We start from the raw sequence: 15052 nt of genomic DNA on the forward strand, positions 1-15052 counted from the left end.
GCGCTTATGGATAGCCTCGAGTTCCCTCACTTTAGCTGTTAGTTTCTCTCACTTAGTCTGCCTAGTTTTGTTCTCCTAAGCCGCTTTGGCCATGAAGGCCCCCCTCGTGACTAGTTTAAGCGCCTCCCATACAGAGGCCAGGGGTGTGGAGCCAACATTGTTAAGTGCTAGGTAGTCGGTCAGTATACGCCTGATGTCTTCCAATATCAGCGGGGACCGTAGAAGGAGTCTCTCAGGAGCCAGTGCGATGTGGGTAAGTGTATGGGTGGTAAACGCAGTGTCACGGTAATGTGCGCGTGATCTGAGAGGGTTTGTGCCTGAATGGTGGAAGCTCGGGTACATGCCCATGCGACCTGGATGAAGCGGAAGTGATCCAGGTGGGCATAGGTCTTATGGGCCGCCGAATAGTAGGAATAATCTTGTACATCAGGGTGTAAGCAACGCCAAGCATCTTTGATCCCACCATCGCTCAACCATTCACTACCGCTCCCTGATATAGCCCCAGCCCCTCCGGATAGTGAGCCAGAACGGTCCAGCCCCGCATCCATAACTAGGTTTAGGTCACCCCCCACCACCACCATGGGATTGGGCGTGTGAAGTGTGAGAAGTTGGCCTGGTATATGCTTACCACTAATTAGAGTGGGCACCTTGTACCAGTCCAAACAACCCTTATTGATGATTAGGTTAAAGACAACCTTTATAGAAAGCTATCCTAGTGGTAGCTGTGGAGAGCAGCCTTCAGGCTAAGCCTCAAAGGAATGTAAAGCAGCTTGTTTTACCAGATCAGAACCCCCTGAATGACCAAATGAAAGGAGAACCACACCAGAGATATATAAAATATATGAATTTATTACTAAACACTCTCTACTAACCTCTTTATGAGATTAGAGCACAAAGTGTAACAACCCGTATTTCAACTGCTCCTCAGGACTGGAACGACGTGCAAAGATTCCATCTCCTGACCTCCCCAACTTGATGGTTATATATATATATATATATATATATATATATCAACCAAGTTGCATCAGCAAGTTAGGGCCGCACTCAGACTGCAGGTAAGGAAACAACCTTTATTTTCACAATGGCAGGCAGCTTCTCGTTCCGTTAATTTGTCCTCTGGCTTGACGCGTTTCAAGGATTTCTCTCCTCTTCTTCAGAAGCCTTGCTTTCAAATCGGGAAATGTTGTGCACTTCCCACATTGACCTGCGCATTTATACTTGAAAAACATGGCCTCAGGTGTGCCTGATTTCGAATTTTTACTGTTGCACGCTGGTCTCTCTGGTTCAATCCCTGCACCTTTTACGCCCTCCAGTGGGTCCGACTTTAATAACAATAAATATGAGGACCATTTCAAGCCCACATTGAGCTCACGAATGGGACTATGCCTGCCTCATTAAAAGTTCACTGCAGCGCCATGTCACGAGGAGACGATTCTCCCCTTCGTTGTTTGTAAGGTGGTGCGTCGCCTCCACGGCCTGAAGCGCTCCGTGTCAAAATATATATATATATATACGGAATAGTGAAGTGATCAAGCGAGGGATAAGGGATAGGAAGGGTACAGCAGGGAATAGAACCTGTGAAGACAGAAGGACAAGCTATGACAACAGACACCCTACAATTCTACTCTCATTAAATGTCTCACTAAGGATACAAAACATATACCTGGAATATATAGCAAATATTCTCCATATAGGTGAAACCCTGAGTTAAACCATCAGTGTGTAATTCCCAGCTCATACCTATCAAGACAAAGGTAAAAGGATTATCAGCCTTCTTATGTATGACACACATGCCAACCTAAGCAGTCATATCGCCATAACATCGCTCAAACATACCCCATGAAGATGTAAAGAAAAACAAAGAATGTCAAATGAAAATATGAAACGGTGATCTTATGGGAATTGCTTTCAGCAGTACATTCCAAACACCATGTAGCAATATCCCCTGAATAGTTAAGTTTGTGCTCCTTGCACGTCTTCACGTTGACAATGAACGCTAATCCATCCGGAAAGCAAATATCAACTGATACCTTTAAACCAAGTCCCGGTTATCTTTATATCCTTAACATAAGACAATTCTTCTTGCCCTACAATAACGAACAACTGAAGAACAAAGTACTGTTACTGAGAAGCAGTGCTTCTCTTCTGTAGACAGGATACAATCCTGTGAACCCCGTGCCAAACACAGAACTAAAGTACCTGCGGTCTTTATCCCCTGAACGATGGAAAAAGGTTGGGAACAGCTTAGACTCTAGTCCCAGCGTGAGTGCACACAGATCCCTGTTACTCTCCGACAATCCAAAACTCTGATGCACCGGACCTCCTTCTCCAAACACTCCAAACACGAACACCAGGAAACGAGAATTACGCACGTCAGCCGTAGTGTGCGACGTCCTTAAATACCCATGAGCCTTGAAATACGGCCTCATGGGATATGTAGTACCTGGTAGTGATACTTGCTCTGAACGTGATAGGCACCGATGCCGACGGTGCCTGACACAAAGCAAACAATATTAAATCACTAGAAAACCAGTAAATAGCACAATACACAGCAGGCTCCAGGGGGAGACCGAACCATATACTAAGAAAGTGGTATAACAACTACGACTTAACTAGACACAGTGCCTAGAGCACGTAGAATCACTGGAACCCCAAGGAACCACCCAAAGTAGTGACACTGGGGACCCACGGAGGACGGGTGCAGTGTGAGAACACAGACACGAGCTCCGTACAACTCTATGGGAAAGTCGCCGTTGGAATTTTAGAGTTTAAGGACACTTCGGAGAGGACTTCAAGCAAGCCCTTTGGAACATAGAAGGTTCTAAGGACAGCACCATTGTGTGTACTGAGTTACCTGTGTTACCTATCCCAAGTGGTGTCGGAAACCCTCGTTGTTTTTAACGGCGTGATGCGAAGAAGTGCAGCTTCTGGGAAGATGAAAAATGTCCGATGGAATCCAAACTTGGATCCAAGGTGAGAAGAACCTGAAAGCAGAGGGGACAGAGTCTGGGTCACTTCAGGGTGACCAAGGGCATGATAGACAAATGCCCACCAATGTCAGTTGCTTCAGGTGAGAAGATGCGATGCTTGACTCTGCAGCCACGGGGACCAGGAGACGTCGACGACGACCAAAGTCCGGAGGTGAGCTGTCCCACGAAGGATGTCGAGTGTTGGCGGGGTCAGTGTCCGGATCGAACACCAACAAGCCTTGGCAACTGCAACCCATGCGGGCAGAGAAAATCAGCTTCGGTGAGGACCAGCAAGGTCCTGGGGACTCTCTAAGCTATGGAGAGTCAGGGCCCATCTGGAGCAACCAGGTAAGCCCAAGGAAAGTCAAAGTTACCTTCACAGGGACCCACAGGCCAACGGACCAGGGATCGCAAAGGGATCTCGAGCTGAATCACGAAATAACAGCCCACGGAACACTCGTGGAGTGTAGGCCCGAAATATTCTGTGGAAATATTGCTCGGGTCAGGACTACACGTAGCCCAAAGCACAGCCTCAGGGATCGCCAAAAAGCATATGCTGCTGCAAAAGAGCACGGTGCACAGGGGTTCAGGTTGCACGGTCCCCACGAGGGATACTGGTCTCAGAATTGCTGAGAGAGCAGATCGACCTCCGAGACCTCGGGAACCCACCTCGTATGTTGCATTAATCTTCGGAGTCCTCAGAAGCTCGGTAGATGCAAACCGGTCAGATGCGTTAAAGGTGCCTGCCTTGCAGGGGAGTACCTCCTTTACTCCAAGGGAGATTTCTTCAGTCATCCAGCGTAGTGTAGATCGTCTAAGTACTTGGTTTCTGTAGCAGAGTTTAGTCCATGTAAAATCTAAAGTCCTGTAGCTAGGGGTTCCTACTTTATACCCAAGGAAGGGGTGGGACAAACTCTGAGGACCCACCTATGGGAGGGTCAGGACAGAGGGGTGGCTACACCCATGTCCTTTGTCCAGTTTCGCGCCAGAGCAGGACCAAATGGCTCCTGCAACCGGTTTGAACTGGACTATGCACAGGGACGCCAATTGTGCCCCCAGTGCAGACTTTCTGGCACTCTCAGAGTGCTCCCACACAGCCCCAATACAATAAAGCCTGTCTGGGAGGTGGTCACACCTCCCTGTGACAGGACACCTATTGTCAAGCCTTCCCCTGCTCGAGCTTGGCTCAGCAGCAGGAGGGCAGACTCGTGTCTGTGGCTGGCAGCATCCATTTTGTGATTCCCAGGTCGAGAAAGCTGGTACCGGTTAGACTGGTAACCCACAGTGGTGGTTCTAAAAGGGAGGAATCATACCTCCCACACCAGTTACTGGTGTGGAGGTATGATTCCAAGGTGTTTGACCCCAAACACAACATGTTTCTAAGCAGCCGTTTTAAAGTTAGCATTTACTGCAAGGTTATAATGCACTTAAATATATATGGTTGGCTGCGTCACAGACAACCCCGGAAAATAGGTTCAGAAAGCAGGAATTTCTGTTGGTGTTCGTTTGGGGAATAGATGGAGGCTATAGTGATATATGAGGACCCTGTATGGAGCTGCAGCACTAGGAGACACCCCGTGATCTCTGCAATAGAACCCACCACGGAACCCCTACAGTGTTTGGAAAGCAGGATAGCCACCCCGCCCCTCTTACTTTTCCTCAAGGACCAACACGGCATAGGAAATCCTCTATGCTGCATGCGATGAGTGTGGAGAAGGTGGGTTTCCTGAAGAAGGCACTCATCACCTCCTGTGTGCTCAAGCAGAGAGAGGACTGGCTTCCGCTTAGTGGGGTTGTTAAGACCTCGGACGTTAAAGCTAACTACCTTGACTTCCATCGGTGAAAGACAAACCATCTGAGGCTGCTCCTAAAGCTACTAAAGCTGCGAGGAATGCGCTGAGGAAAAATGCTCAGGATGGACCCCTTGGACACATGCAATCGGACATAGCCTGATAGAAAGGTGTTAAATAAAAAGCTCAACAGAGAGAGGACCCCCCATCCCATAAAGAGAAAAACAAATCCCAAAACAACAAAACATTAACCTGGGCAAGCCCATGAAGTCCATTGTGAAGCTGGTCAATAGAAGGTGGAGTCCGCCAAGGGAGTGAGCGTGCTCCTATCCAGTGAAGAGAAAGAATTCCCTCTGCCCCATCGGGCCAGAGGTGGATAAAACAGTCCCAAAAGCACATTACACTCAGTCATTAGAGTTCAGATTGTCCCCCTCTGCGCCAGCCAAGGTCCACAGGACTGCAGACTGCTCTTTAATAACTGTGGTGGGATTAGGGTGAAGACGACCCAAAGCCACGACCCCCCCGGGGCCCCCGCCCCAGAGGCTTCTGTGTGCCCGAATCCAAGGCATCTGGTTGGGAAGGTAGGTAATCGAGGTTGAGGCTTAGCACCTTACAGGCTTCGGTCAGGGAGAAGACCTGGTCTAGCTTCCCGCCGGCGCGGAAAATGAGGCGGAATGGGTGGCCCCACGCATGAGAGATGCTCTGTGAGTGCAGGTGGTTGGTAATGGGGTGGAAGTCCCTTTTCTTTTGCAGGGTACTGGCAGCCAGGTCCTGAAACAATTGGGGAGAGTGGTCCCGGAAGCTTAGAGGCTGGCTCGAACGTGCCGCCTTGAGGATCTCCTCTTTCACCGTGAAGTCGTGCGCACACACTAAGATGTATGCAGGGGGTGGTTCGGCTGGCGCAGTGGGCCTACACGGTGGCTGCGATTAGTCTTAACAGTGGAGTCCGCCGATGCATTCCGGACTGCTCGGAAGAGGTGTTGGACGTAGCCCACCAGGTCTTCTCCCTCTGCCCCGGTTGGGACTGCTCGAATGCGGACGTTGTTCCTCCTTGATCTATTCTCCAGGTCCTCAGTGTGCGATTGGAGGTCCAGATGATGGTCTCGCAAGCGTATTACTTCTTGCTGGGGTGCTGCGATCTCCTCGTCTCTGGCAGTTGCTGAGTCCTCTAGGGAGGCCAACCGCTCCCCCACCACATCAACATCTCTCCGCACCTCTTGCAGGTCTGCCTGTAAGTCTGTTTTAATGGCCATGTTGTCCTCCCTCTGAGAAGCGAACAACGCCTCCAGGAACTCTAGTGACTGCAGCATCCGGGTCATCTCCGCTTGGCGCTGAGTTAGACCCCGAGGCGTCCCCTGCAGACTTCATGAGGAGGTCCCAAACTGACCTTTCTTTCTTATTTTTGGCAGTAGCCATCGTGGGGTCCGAATTCGGAACGGGCCCAGAAGAGAGGAGTTGCGTGCACCAGGAGACCGTCTGATGAAGTAGTAAGCACACAAGCTCCTAGAAGGGGCGTCGTTCACACTCAGGTGCTCCGCGAGGAATATTGGCGATCCACTGATGCCAGACAAAACACCGGCTCTCCCTCAGTGCCTGGCGGTAGCAAAAGGTCCCTTGATGCTCCCAGGGGCAACCAGTCCCCTAGGTAGACGGGATCGGGGATTACGTAACCGGCGACCACAGGCACCGATAGCCTCCAGCCTCTGGAAAGGACCAAATCACTGGCAGAGTTCAATGTCCTCAGGGGAACCCCCCACGCCGGGCTCACGTGGTGCGCAGGGGAGACCTAGCAGGTGCCTAGAGACCCCAGTGTCACCGCCATCACTTCCCAAGGCTCTCACAGCTCGACCACGGATAGCAGGATAGTAGCCTCCCCAGTCGCGGTGGTGCTTTCCCAGCAGAAGGACCCACCCAATGCACTGTACCTGTGCTTCTCCGTCTCCTCAGTCCTCCGAGTGCTGTTAGCCACACGTGGGCCCCACGTCCGAGGCCCCGCAGACACCAATCCAACCAGGAAGTGGAGTCTGGGGGGACACCAGTCCCCACCAGGTAATCCTCAATGGGTGTGACCTGCTGATTCTGGTCTCCGGGCAGCGGAAAGCCGAGTAGGCCCCCGGTCGCAAAGGTGCTGTAGTTAACAGATCTCTCACAGGGCTGGGACTATCTCTTCGATAGAAACTTCACTCTAAAATCCATGGACACCACAGGGTTATGGTCCCCCAAGGGCGGCCCTTAATGCTGACAGTGACCGCAGTGTCCCGCTCTGGACCAGCTATCCGGAAGGGCCTAGAAGAATCAACAGGGGGAAAGGCTCCGATACCCTCCCCTCGCAGCAGGCCTCACCTGCAAGAAGGCCTGATGGGACTCCATTGGTCCAAGTGCGTTCAAGCAGCCTCCCTTACTGCAGTGGCGCTCCGCTGAGGGGCCTCCAGAATGCTCCTAATTGCGCTGTGTCACGCCGTCCTCACAGCTCTAGTCAATGACGCTGCAGTGCCCGGGCTCCAGCCCCATTTTGCAGGCCCTAAGTGGGCCTCCGCCAGTAACCTGGCGTACCGGAGGATCCCTCCGGCCTGTGATCCGGTCCAAGAGGAACCAGCTGTATCCAGGGCTCACGTCGAGTGCTGCGGAGCTTCAGGAGAGGCCCTGCTCACCCAGGGGGCCAGAACGGTCGCCTCCAATGAGCCCGCAGGCTCACGTGAATTTCCTGGCCCGGAGAGGCTGCGCCACAGGCCCAGGGCCGAGACCAAGCACCGGCCCACCGGTAGGCGTCATGGGCGAGGTGCGGGAGCGGGGGCTGATTCCAAGCCAACGGGGACGATATTTTAAAGGCACCCTCTAAGGGCAAACCGGCAGAAACGGCAGGGGTCCACTGCACTCGGAGAGCTCTCCGGCAGTCCGTGTGTTAGGCCCAACGTCTCCTCGCTCTCCACGCTGGAGCCCCGGGGCGGCCGTACAATCCGATCTTTCCGGACGATCAAGATGCCCCGCTGTGCATGGCCCCCAGGCGCCATCTCGCTGTGAAGCCACTGACGGGGAATCCAGATGCTGGGGATGCTGTAGGCCCGGCGGGAGCAGAGCTCAGGAACAACGCGTCCGCTCACTCCGCCATCTTGGCCACGCCCCCTGAACATGCACCTTAGAGTGGAATCGGTCACCAAAGACTCTTCTCCTCATACTCACTCGAGGGGCACATTGACACAGAAGATGGTGATGAAACATTCATTGTATAAATAGAGTATGTAGCAAAGTATCAAGAATAATGACTGGTAGCATTGTCTTTTGGTTTCTGAAGGGCCAAAATTAAACAGGCATAGCAAGAGTGTGCCCTTTTCCTTGCACCTTTTCTTGCCAACATTATCATCCTAAGAGTAAAGATGTCTCTTAAAAGCTTGTTTCCTCCAGTCAATGATGAATCACAATGAGGTTCATAGTGAGAAAGCTTTTATATCGCTCTAAAAAGAACCAGAACTTAAAGTAGGCTAATGCCCCCAAGAATTCCTCATCTCTATATTTTTTTAAAAGAAAATCTAAAATAAATAACAAGGTGCTCATTCAGAATTCTACATTTGGATACTTCACCTTGTTCATTATCTTACTTTATACTTTTACTTTATCTGTTATACGTTCCCTTTTAAAAAATATATCAAAAGAGCATTATTCTCTTTCTTTATGAAAAAAGAAACATTTTCACCTAGAACCGGGGATCGATCCTAATTACTTAACAACTAAGCTAAGAACTAGCCTAATACTGAGGCCTAAAAGAAACAGCATTACTAATTGTTTCTCCTTCCTTCCTTTCCTTTCTTTATTTATTGTTTTATTTTGTTAAATAGTGCGCCATGTCTCAGCCCCTTTTCACTGAGGAAGATGCATATATTCAAATGCATACAGGTGGGGAAGATGCTGGCCTCCAGCCCGGCCAGCTCCGGTCAGTAAGAAATATTTTCGCTATGTGTGACAGAAATAGCAACGACCCTGATTGGCTAAGAGTCGTTGGTATAACAAACCCCTCGGATACAACACACCTCGCAGAATCCACATCAAGCAACAAATGGAGATACTGCTCCCTGATATTTATATTTATTTTTTCTTTAATAGAGAATTGCAAATGCTATATAATGTCTTCTGGGTGGCAAATGGACCCCCTCACCCCACTCCATAAGTAACTCCACAGGGTTAGTTAAAAGAAAATATAAAGAAACATTTCCCCTTCAATTGAAACTACTCTTGGGAGTGAACTTTCTTTCAGCTTCTGATAACTTACCTTGCAAGCTATTCTACCTACCAAAGGGAAAAGAAGAGAGTGCTTACCTCAAGTTTCACAGCCCACTAAATGCTAGATCTTCTGTTTTGCAAGAACTATTTACAGAAGCAGACAAAAGCAACTGAAAGTATGGTCGGCCTTCACCCTCTTTTTTGCCTGGTTAATGTGAGGGCTATTGGAAGAAGATGCAGAGTTGAGGTTTGTTTGATTTGTTCTGGCTGGGTGACGTGGTGCCTGGAAGGGAATTGAGAGAAACCTTTATATAGGAAGTAGTGGTTCGAGAAATGGGTTGAAGTGGTAATGTAAAGTGGTGGGTATCACCAGTGGTTGCCTAGATGGGCTTCCACGTTTTAATAGACTAAACACAGCTTGTGTCCAGTAACCACATGGAGTAGGTCCTCATTAAGGGCGAAAAGTGTTACAACAAACAAATGATGGACAGAATGCTGACAATGCAAACATTCTCCCCCAGTCAAAAGATCTGGGTTAAATCCATCGTTCTTTTGCCCACTACGCCACCCCAGTTTGGACCCAGCATATGCAAATCAGTCTTGATCCTGTGCCTCATGGGAACAGTCCAGACCGAACTGCCAGGCCAGGTCCTCTCAGGACCGGAAACAAGCATCCTGGGACCGGTTTCAGGGTATATCACCCTTCTTCAGCCAGGCTAGCTTGAATCCAGTGGCACAGTGAGCAAGGGACCCATGTCTGGGCATACCCATCCTACTTAAGGCGAAAAGTGTTACAGCAAACAAATGATGGACAGAATGCTGATAATGCAAACATTCTCCCCCAGTCAAGAGATCTGGGTTAAATCCATCGTTCTTTTGCCCACTACGCCACCCCAGTTTGGACCCAGCCATATGTAAATCAGTCTTGACCCTGTGCCTCATGGGAACAGTCCAGACCGAACTGCCAGGCCAGGTCCTCCCCGGACCGGAAACAAGCATCCCAGGACCGGTTTCAGGGTATGTCACCCTTCTTCAACCAGGCTAGCTTGAATCCAGTGGCACAGTGAGCAAGGGACCCACGTCTGGGCATACCCATCCCACTTAGGGTGAAAAGTGTTACAGCAAACAAATGATGGACAGAATGCTGACAATGCAAACATTCTCCCGCAGTCAAAGGATCTGGGTTAAATCCATCGTTCTTTTGCCCACTGCGCCACCCCAGTTTGTCCTCATTAGGTCAGTATAAGGGAATCAGTCCTGTGTACAGTTTTCTGTTCCTTAGCTAACAGACATTTTACATTTATTCTTTTCTATCTTACAGTAACCCAACTTATAGCGTCTCGTTCTATTATTCTTCCTAACGGCAGGAATATGCCTTCTTGTTTACCAGAGACATGACAGAGACTGACTTTTTTCATTGGTTGCCAGATAATAAAATGGCTAACCCCTGGTTGGTAGCATACAGTTTCCTCCAGAAGCCTCATTTGGATCTCATTCTTTTGGATCAGGTGGCCAAGTTTATCATAGAGAAGACAAAGGGACAAAACAAAGGGTTTGCTAATCCCTTTACGGGTAAGGAGCATCATAGTGATCCCACTTCTTTTTCTTTTGCAATGGAAACTTCAGTCTGCATTATAGTAGAAAGTTAACTAATCTGAGTGTAAATAATGTTCATATTTTCTTTAAATGATAGCATTCCTACCTTTAATTATTCACTTGATCTCCCTAGATTTATGATTTTCTATTGCTCAGTAGGGTCTGAGAACAAGTCCAAAACCAAGACACCCCTTTCAATTTCCTGTCAAAAACCATCATCCTGTTCATTCATATCCCACATCAACCAGTCTGATGGTGTGCAGACATGATGCAGGATGGTTTAATGGTAATCATGCTGGTTTTAAAGTCATTGGCTTATTTCAAAGTACCTATAAACTAGACTTCAATGGTTGTTTTTAGGTTTGCTGCAGATTGTCCATTTTAAGGTTGCTGCAATATCTAGAGATGGTATTGATTAGACAGTTGAGACTGGATCTTGCACTCTCATTCATTCAAACATAAATGTTTTTACTTTTTGTTCATTAAAAATACTGGCGCACTTTGAACTTCTTTCTTTCACTTTAGTAAAGCATCGCTTGCATTTCGGTTCTCGTTTGGGTTCATGCATGGTTACCAGCATGAGGTTTAAATCACTGGCATGACCAAACCTTGTTTAATATTCTATCACGATAGTTGCAAAGTTAGTTTTCTTAAAATATCCCACGGGAAAGAATGGGTCTTTGACCATATGTTTTTGTAACCCTCTAACACGTTAACAACTAGTTCATCTCTTTTAATAGATGCTACGCTACATCATTCATTGTAGTTGAACACCTTGCATGAATCATTGGAGATCTGAGTACTGATCTTTTCTTACTATCGACAGTCAATTGGTTCAATGGTACTTAATTAAAAAACTGAGCTCCAGTTTCTTCTATTTCTGTAGGATTAGGTCCCTGATGAAGGGCGCAGCCCGAAATGCATTGGGCATATTTAAGTTTATGAATACAAGTTTGATATTGTTCCAATGGAAGTTACTGCTTGAAGACAGCAAACAATTCATGAAGAACAAACAAATGAAATAAAAATGATTTTCGTTTAAGAAACTTTACACCTCATGAACACTTTTACTTAAAAAGGTATTTGAGTGCGAATTAGAGACCCCCCCAGAATTGGGGATAGCGCATCAAGCACATTTCTTCATCATCATACTCAGGAGGATTTACCAATCAGCACCACCGAACAAGTTTAACTTTATTCACCAAGTTAAAAGTGAGTGTGTGTGTCTAACCACTAGTTGGATAGAATGTCTGTTGGAGCCAACACAGAGCAGAAGTACCTTGCTACAAAAGCCAGTGCCACTCAGCAGCACCAGTCTGTAATTGCTGCCAACAATCAGAAAAATCCTTCTTCAGTGGCAGCCATCCCTCAGCTGCATCAGCACTCATCAGTGGGAGCTATCACCAACTTGCAGCCACTGGCAACATTAGTCATCACTCAGCAGGAACACTCATCTACAGGCAACGATCAGAAGCAGGGGCCAGCAGTAGCCAATGCTGATCAACAAACCTGAGTGGTAGCCAAAGCTCATCAGCTCACGTTCAAAGAAGGTAATGTTGATCAGAAAACAGTCATGTTCACCATCACTACTGTCTGGTTGACAGGCCTACTCATTTTCACTCTCGGTTGTTCTCCTAACCTCTTTTTCTCTCTTGCCTAATTTCGCTTTCCTGCCATTTTGCTCTCATTCTCCTAACTGGTTGGTTACCTTCACCAACTTATCTAGCTTTCTTTTCTCCTCATTTATTGCTGTTACTGTACAGTCATTTCTCTCTTTCTCCTTACCTGTTGCCTTCACTGCTTAACATGCGTTTCATTCTGCTTATCTGCTGCTCTTACTCTCCTGGGCTGTCACTCCGTGGTCTCCCTGCATATTGCACTTTTTAATCTGTCACTTTCCCTGTACTTATCTGTCACTCTGTCAGGTTGCTCTAAATTTCCTTACGTATTCTTTACGTATTCCTCTTGGACTGCTTACATGGTGGTCTCACACCTTTGTTCTGTCACACTACCTACTGGGCATTATAACTCTGCCTTTGGTCACTTACACTCATTTTTTGTTGTTCACTCTCTCATTATCTCTCACTCATTCTCAATAGTGAGCGCTAGCTGTCCATCTGTTGCTCGCTAAATAGAATTCTCCTCATCGCTAGTCGCTCGGTTAAATCAATCTCCTATATTTTGTTGAATTCCAAGATTGCAGTATAAGGTAAACTACACCTCAATGAGGTTTTTCCATATTCCTATATGTTGCTATTCTGCAGTTGTTCACTTTGCATTCTTGTGTTTGTCTTGTGGGCACTCTTCACATTCATACCTGTCATATTGCATCCATGCAGTTGCCTTCGTTTTGCAATCATGCTATTGCTCTTATGTTGCTGCCTTTGTTGCCCACTCCTTTGAATGCCTGTAAAAGAGTGCAGCCTTATAGTAGTTCATTTCCCCATGAATTTTTCTACCTGTAGTTCCCATTATCTTGCACAATCAATGTTGCTTCCCGGGTGTTGCTGTTCTGATGTTGCTGCCCTGTATTTCCAAAAATATGGACCCGCCTTTTGTAGATCCGAAAGGGTTGCACATCCTTGTGCACTAGTGTTTGAATTTCATCCATATAAACCACAGTAATCAAGTCTTTATTCTTGTTAATCATGCTTTTATTCATAGTTAATCCATCACGCCAAATACTCGGAATTCCACAATCTTATGCATGTTGCTTATTCCAAAATTGCCCATCCAGGCCTATTCTAGAACAATTAAACAGATTTCCGAGTTCTTCTATTTACGATCTTTACACCCAATGCATTTCGGTTTATTTTAAACCTTCTTCAGGGGTATCTGTAGTATGTAAAAAATATATATGCATCTGTCAGCCACAAGATCATAGTAATATTAACATCCAATCACTAATTTAATCATATAACGATAACATGGAAAAATCCTCTTAAATAACCCCGCGATTAACTAAAATAGTAATAATGACACAAGTATAAATGCATTTCTGTTTGTTGGATGTTACACGGGTGGGAGCAGAGGGGCGGATTAATTGACACTATGTTTTAGTTCATTGCGGGGTTATTTAAGATGATTTTTCCATGTTATCGTTATATGATTAAATTAGTACTACAGATACCCCTGAAGAAGGTTTAAAATAAACCGAAATGCATTGGGTGTAAAGATCGTAAATAGAAGAACTCGAAAATCTGTTTCATTGTTCTAGAATAAGCCTGGATGGGCAATTTTGGAATAAGCAACATGCATAAGATTGTGGAATTCCGAGTATTTGGCGTGATGGATTAACTATGAATAAAAGCATGATTAACAAGAATAAAGACTTGATTACTGTGGTTTAAGTGGATGAAATTCAAACACTAGTGCATTAGGCTGTGCAACCCTTTCAGATCTACAAAAGGCGGGTCCATATTTTTGGAAGTATCATTACAAGTGCTTACTGGAACGGAGCATTATAAGGGTGCATGCACGCCGAACTTGATGAATTCAGAAAAGAACAAATGAAAAATAATATGGGTGTGCTCCAGACTATTCAAGCGCTGCCCTGTAGTTGACAGTGTTGTGCATTTGTAATTGCTTTATGTGTGGTTGTCCAAGTAGAATTGCACCAAATTTCTTTACTTTGATTCACTTGTGCTGTTATCTCGAAATTACTGCCTCAGTTGTCATTTGATTTCCATTTATGAACTTTGTTGCATTCCTTGTAGTTCTAGAGAAGGACAGCGAAGAAAGGGTTGCTGCCCCAGTAGATCCAGAGACTCAGACTACCTGGCAGGCTCTCGATGAGCTTCTCAAAAAGTTGGACAATGAAATTGAAGGGATTATGCTTCAATGGGAAGTGGGACCAGCAGAAACCAGAGCTCCAAGCCCAGACTTCGAAGAGATGTACACCTATCCTCTAATTACCAGTAGGTACACCCAAATTCTGTGGTCGCAACGTATCCTGAAGCAGCATTCTCATTACAGTGTAGAATCATTGCCGAAAGAAGATTAGGCATTTTCTGATATTTTTGGGCAATGGTTTCTTTAGTGGTGGATGCCACAATTATAATTTGCTATGAAGTACATTTCAGGCACATCTATTAGTCCAGCTATGAATGCCTTCCAACATGAAGTCAGAGAGCCGAAATTTACTATCTATCCTTCTTACATCTGATATGTAAAAGTACATTAGTAATGACAAAAGTTTTACTGTTGCAATAGGTTAATAGCCCCTTGAATTTCCTGTTATTCTTTTTTTAAAATAAATGTTTTAATCATCACTGTTAGTGGTTTTAGGATTTTCCAAACCTGAATGTCAATTAGTATCCACTGCTACCTCCGGCTTGCCCTTTGGTATCCCATTCCCTTGCTTACCCTGGTACCAGTGATTGTGACTCAGAGAACTCAAAGCTTTTAACTTGTCCTTTCCCCAACCCCTTAGTGACACGTAGGAGGAGATTGAAGTACTATGGATAGGAAAAGTGGGCCAAT

General features: G+C 46.5%; 1 protein-coding gene across 4 annotated transcripts in view; it reads left to right on the plus strand.

The window, feature by feature from the left end:
- The window catches only part of LOC146775847 (uncharacterized), a 226500-nt gene that overhangs the window by 68753 nt on the left and 142695 nt on the right, over positions 1-15052 (plus strand). For 3 of the 4 annotated variants that reach the window (XM_085637507.1, XM_085637508.1, XM_085637506.1), the window contains exon 3: positions 14287-14487. In XM_085637507.1, the coding sequence (XP_085493633.1) occupies positions 14287-14487 (201 nt within the window). Of the gene's footprint in view, positions 1-11473; positions 12121-14286; positions 14488-15052 lie in introns of those variants that run through there. The other variant, XM_085637509.1, reaches the window with a different exon arrangement.

Source organism: Triturus cristatus, chromosome 12 (assembly GCF_964204655.1).
Source record: "Triturus cristatus chromosome 12, aTriCri1.1, whole genome shotgun sequence".
Taxonomy (NCBI): domain Eukaryota; kingdom Metazoa; phylum Chordata; class Amphibia; order Caudata; family Salamandridae; genus Triturus; species Triturus cristatus.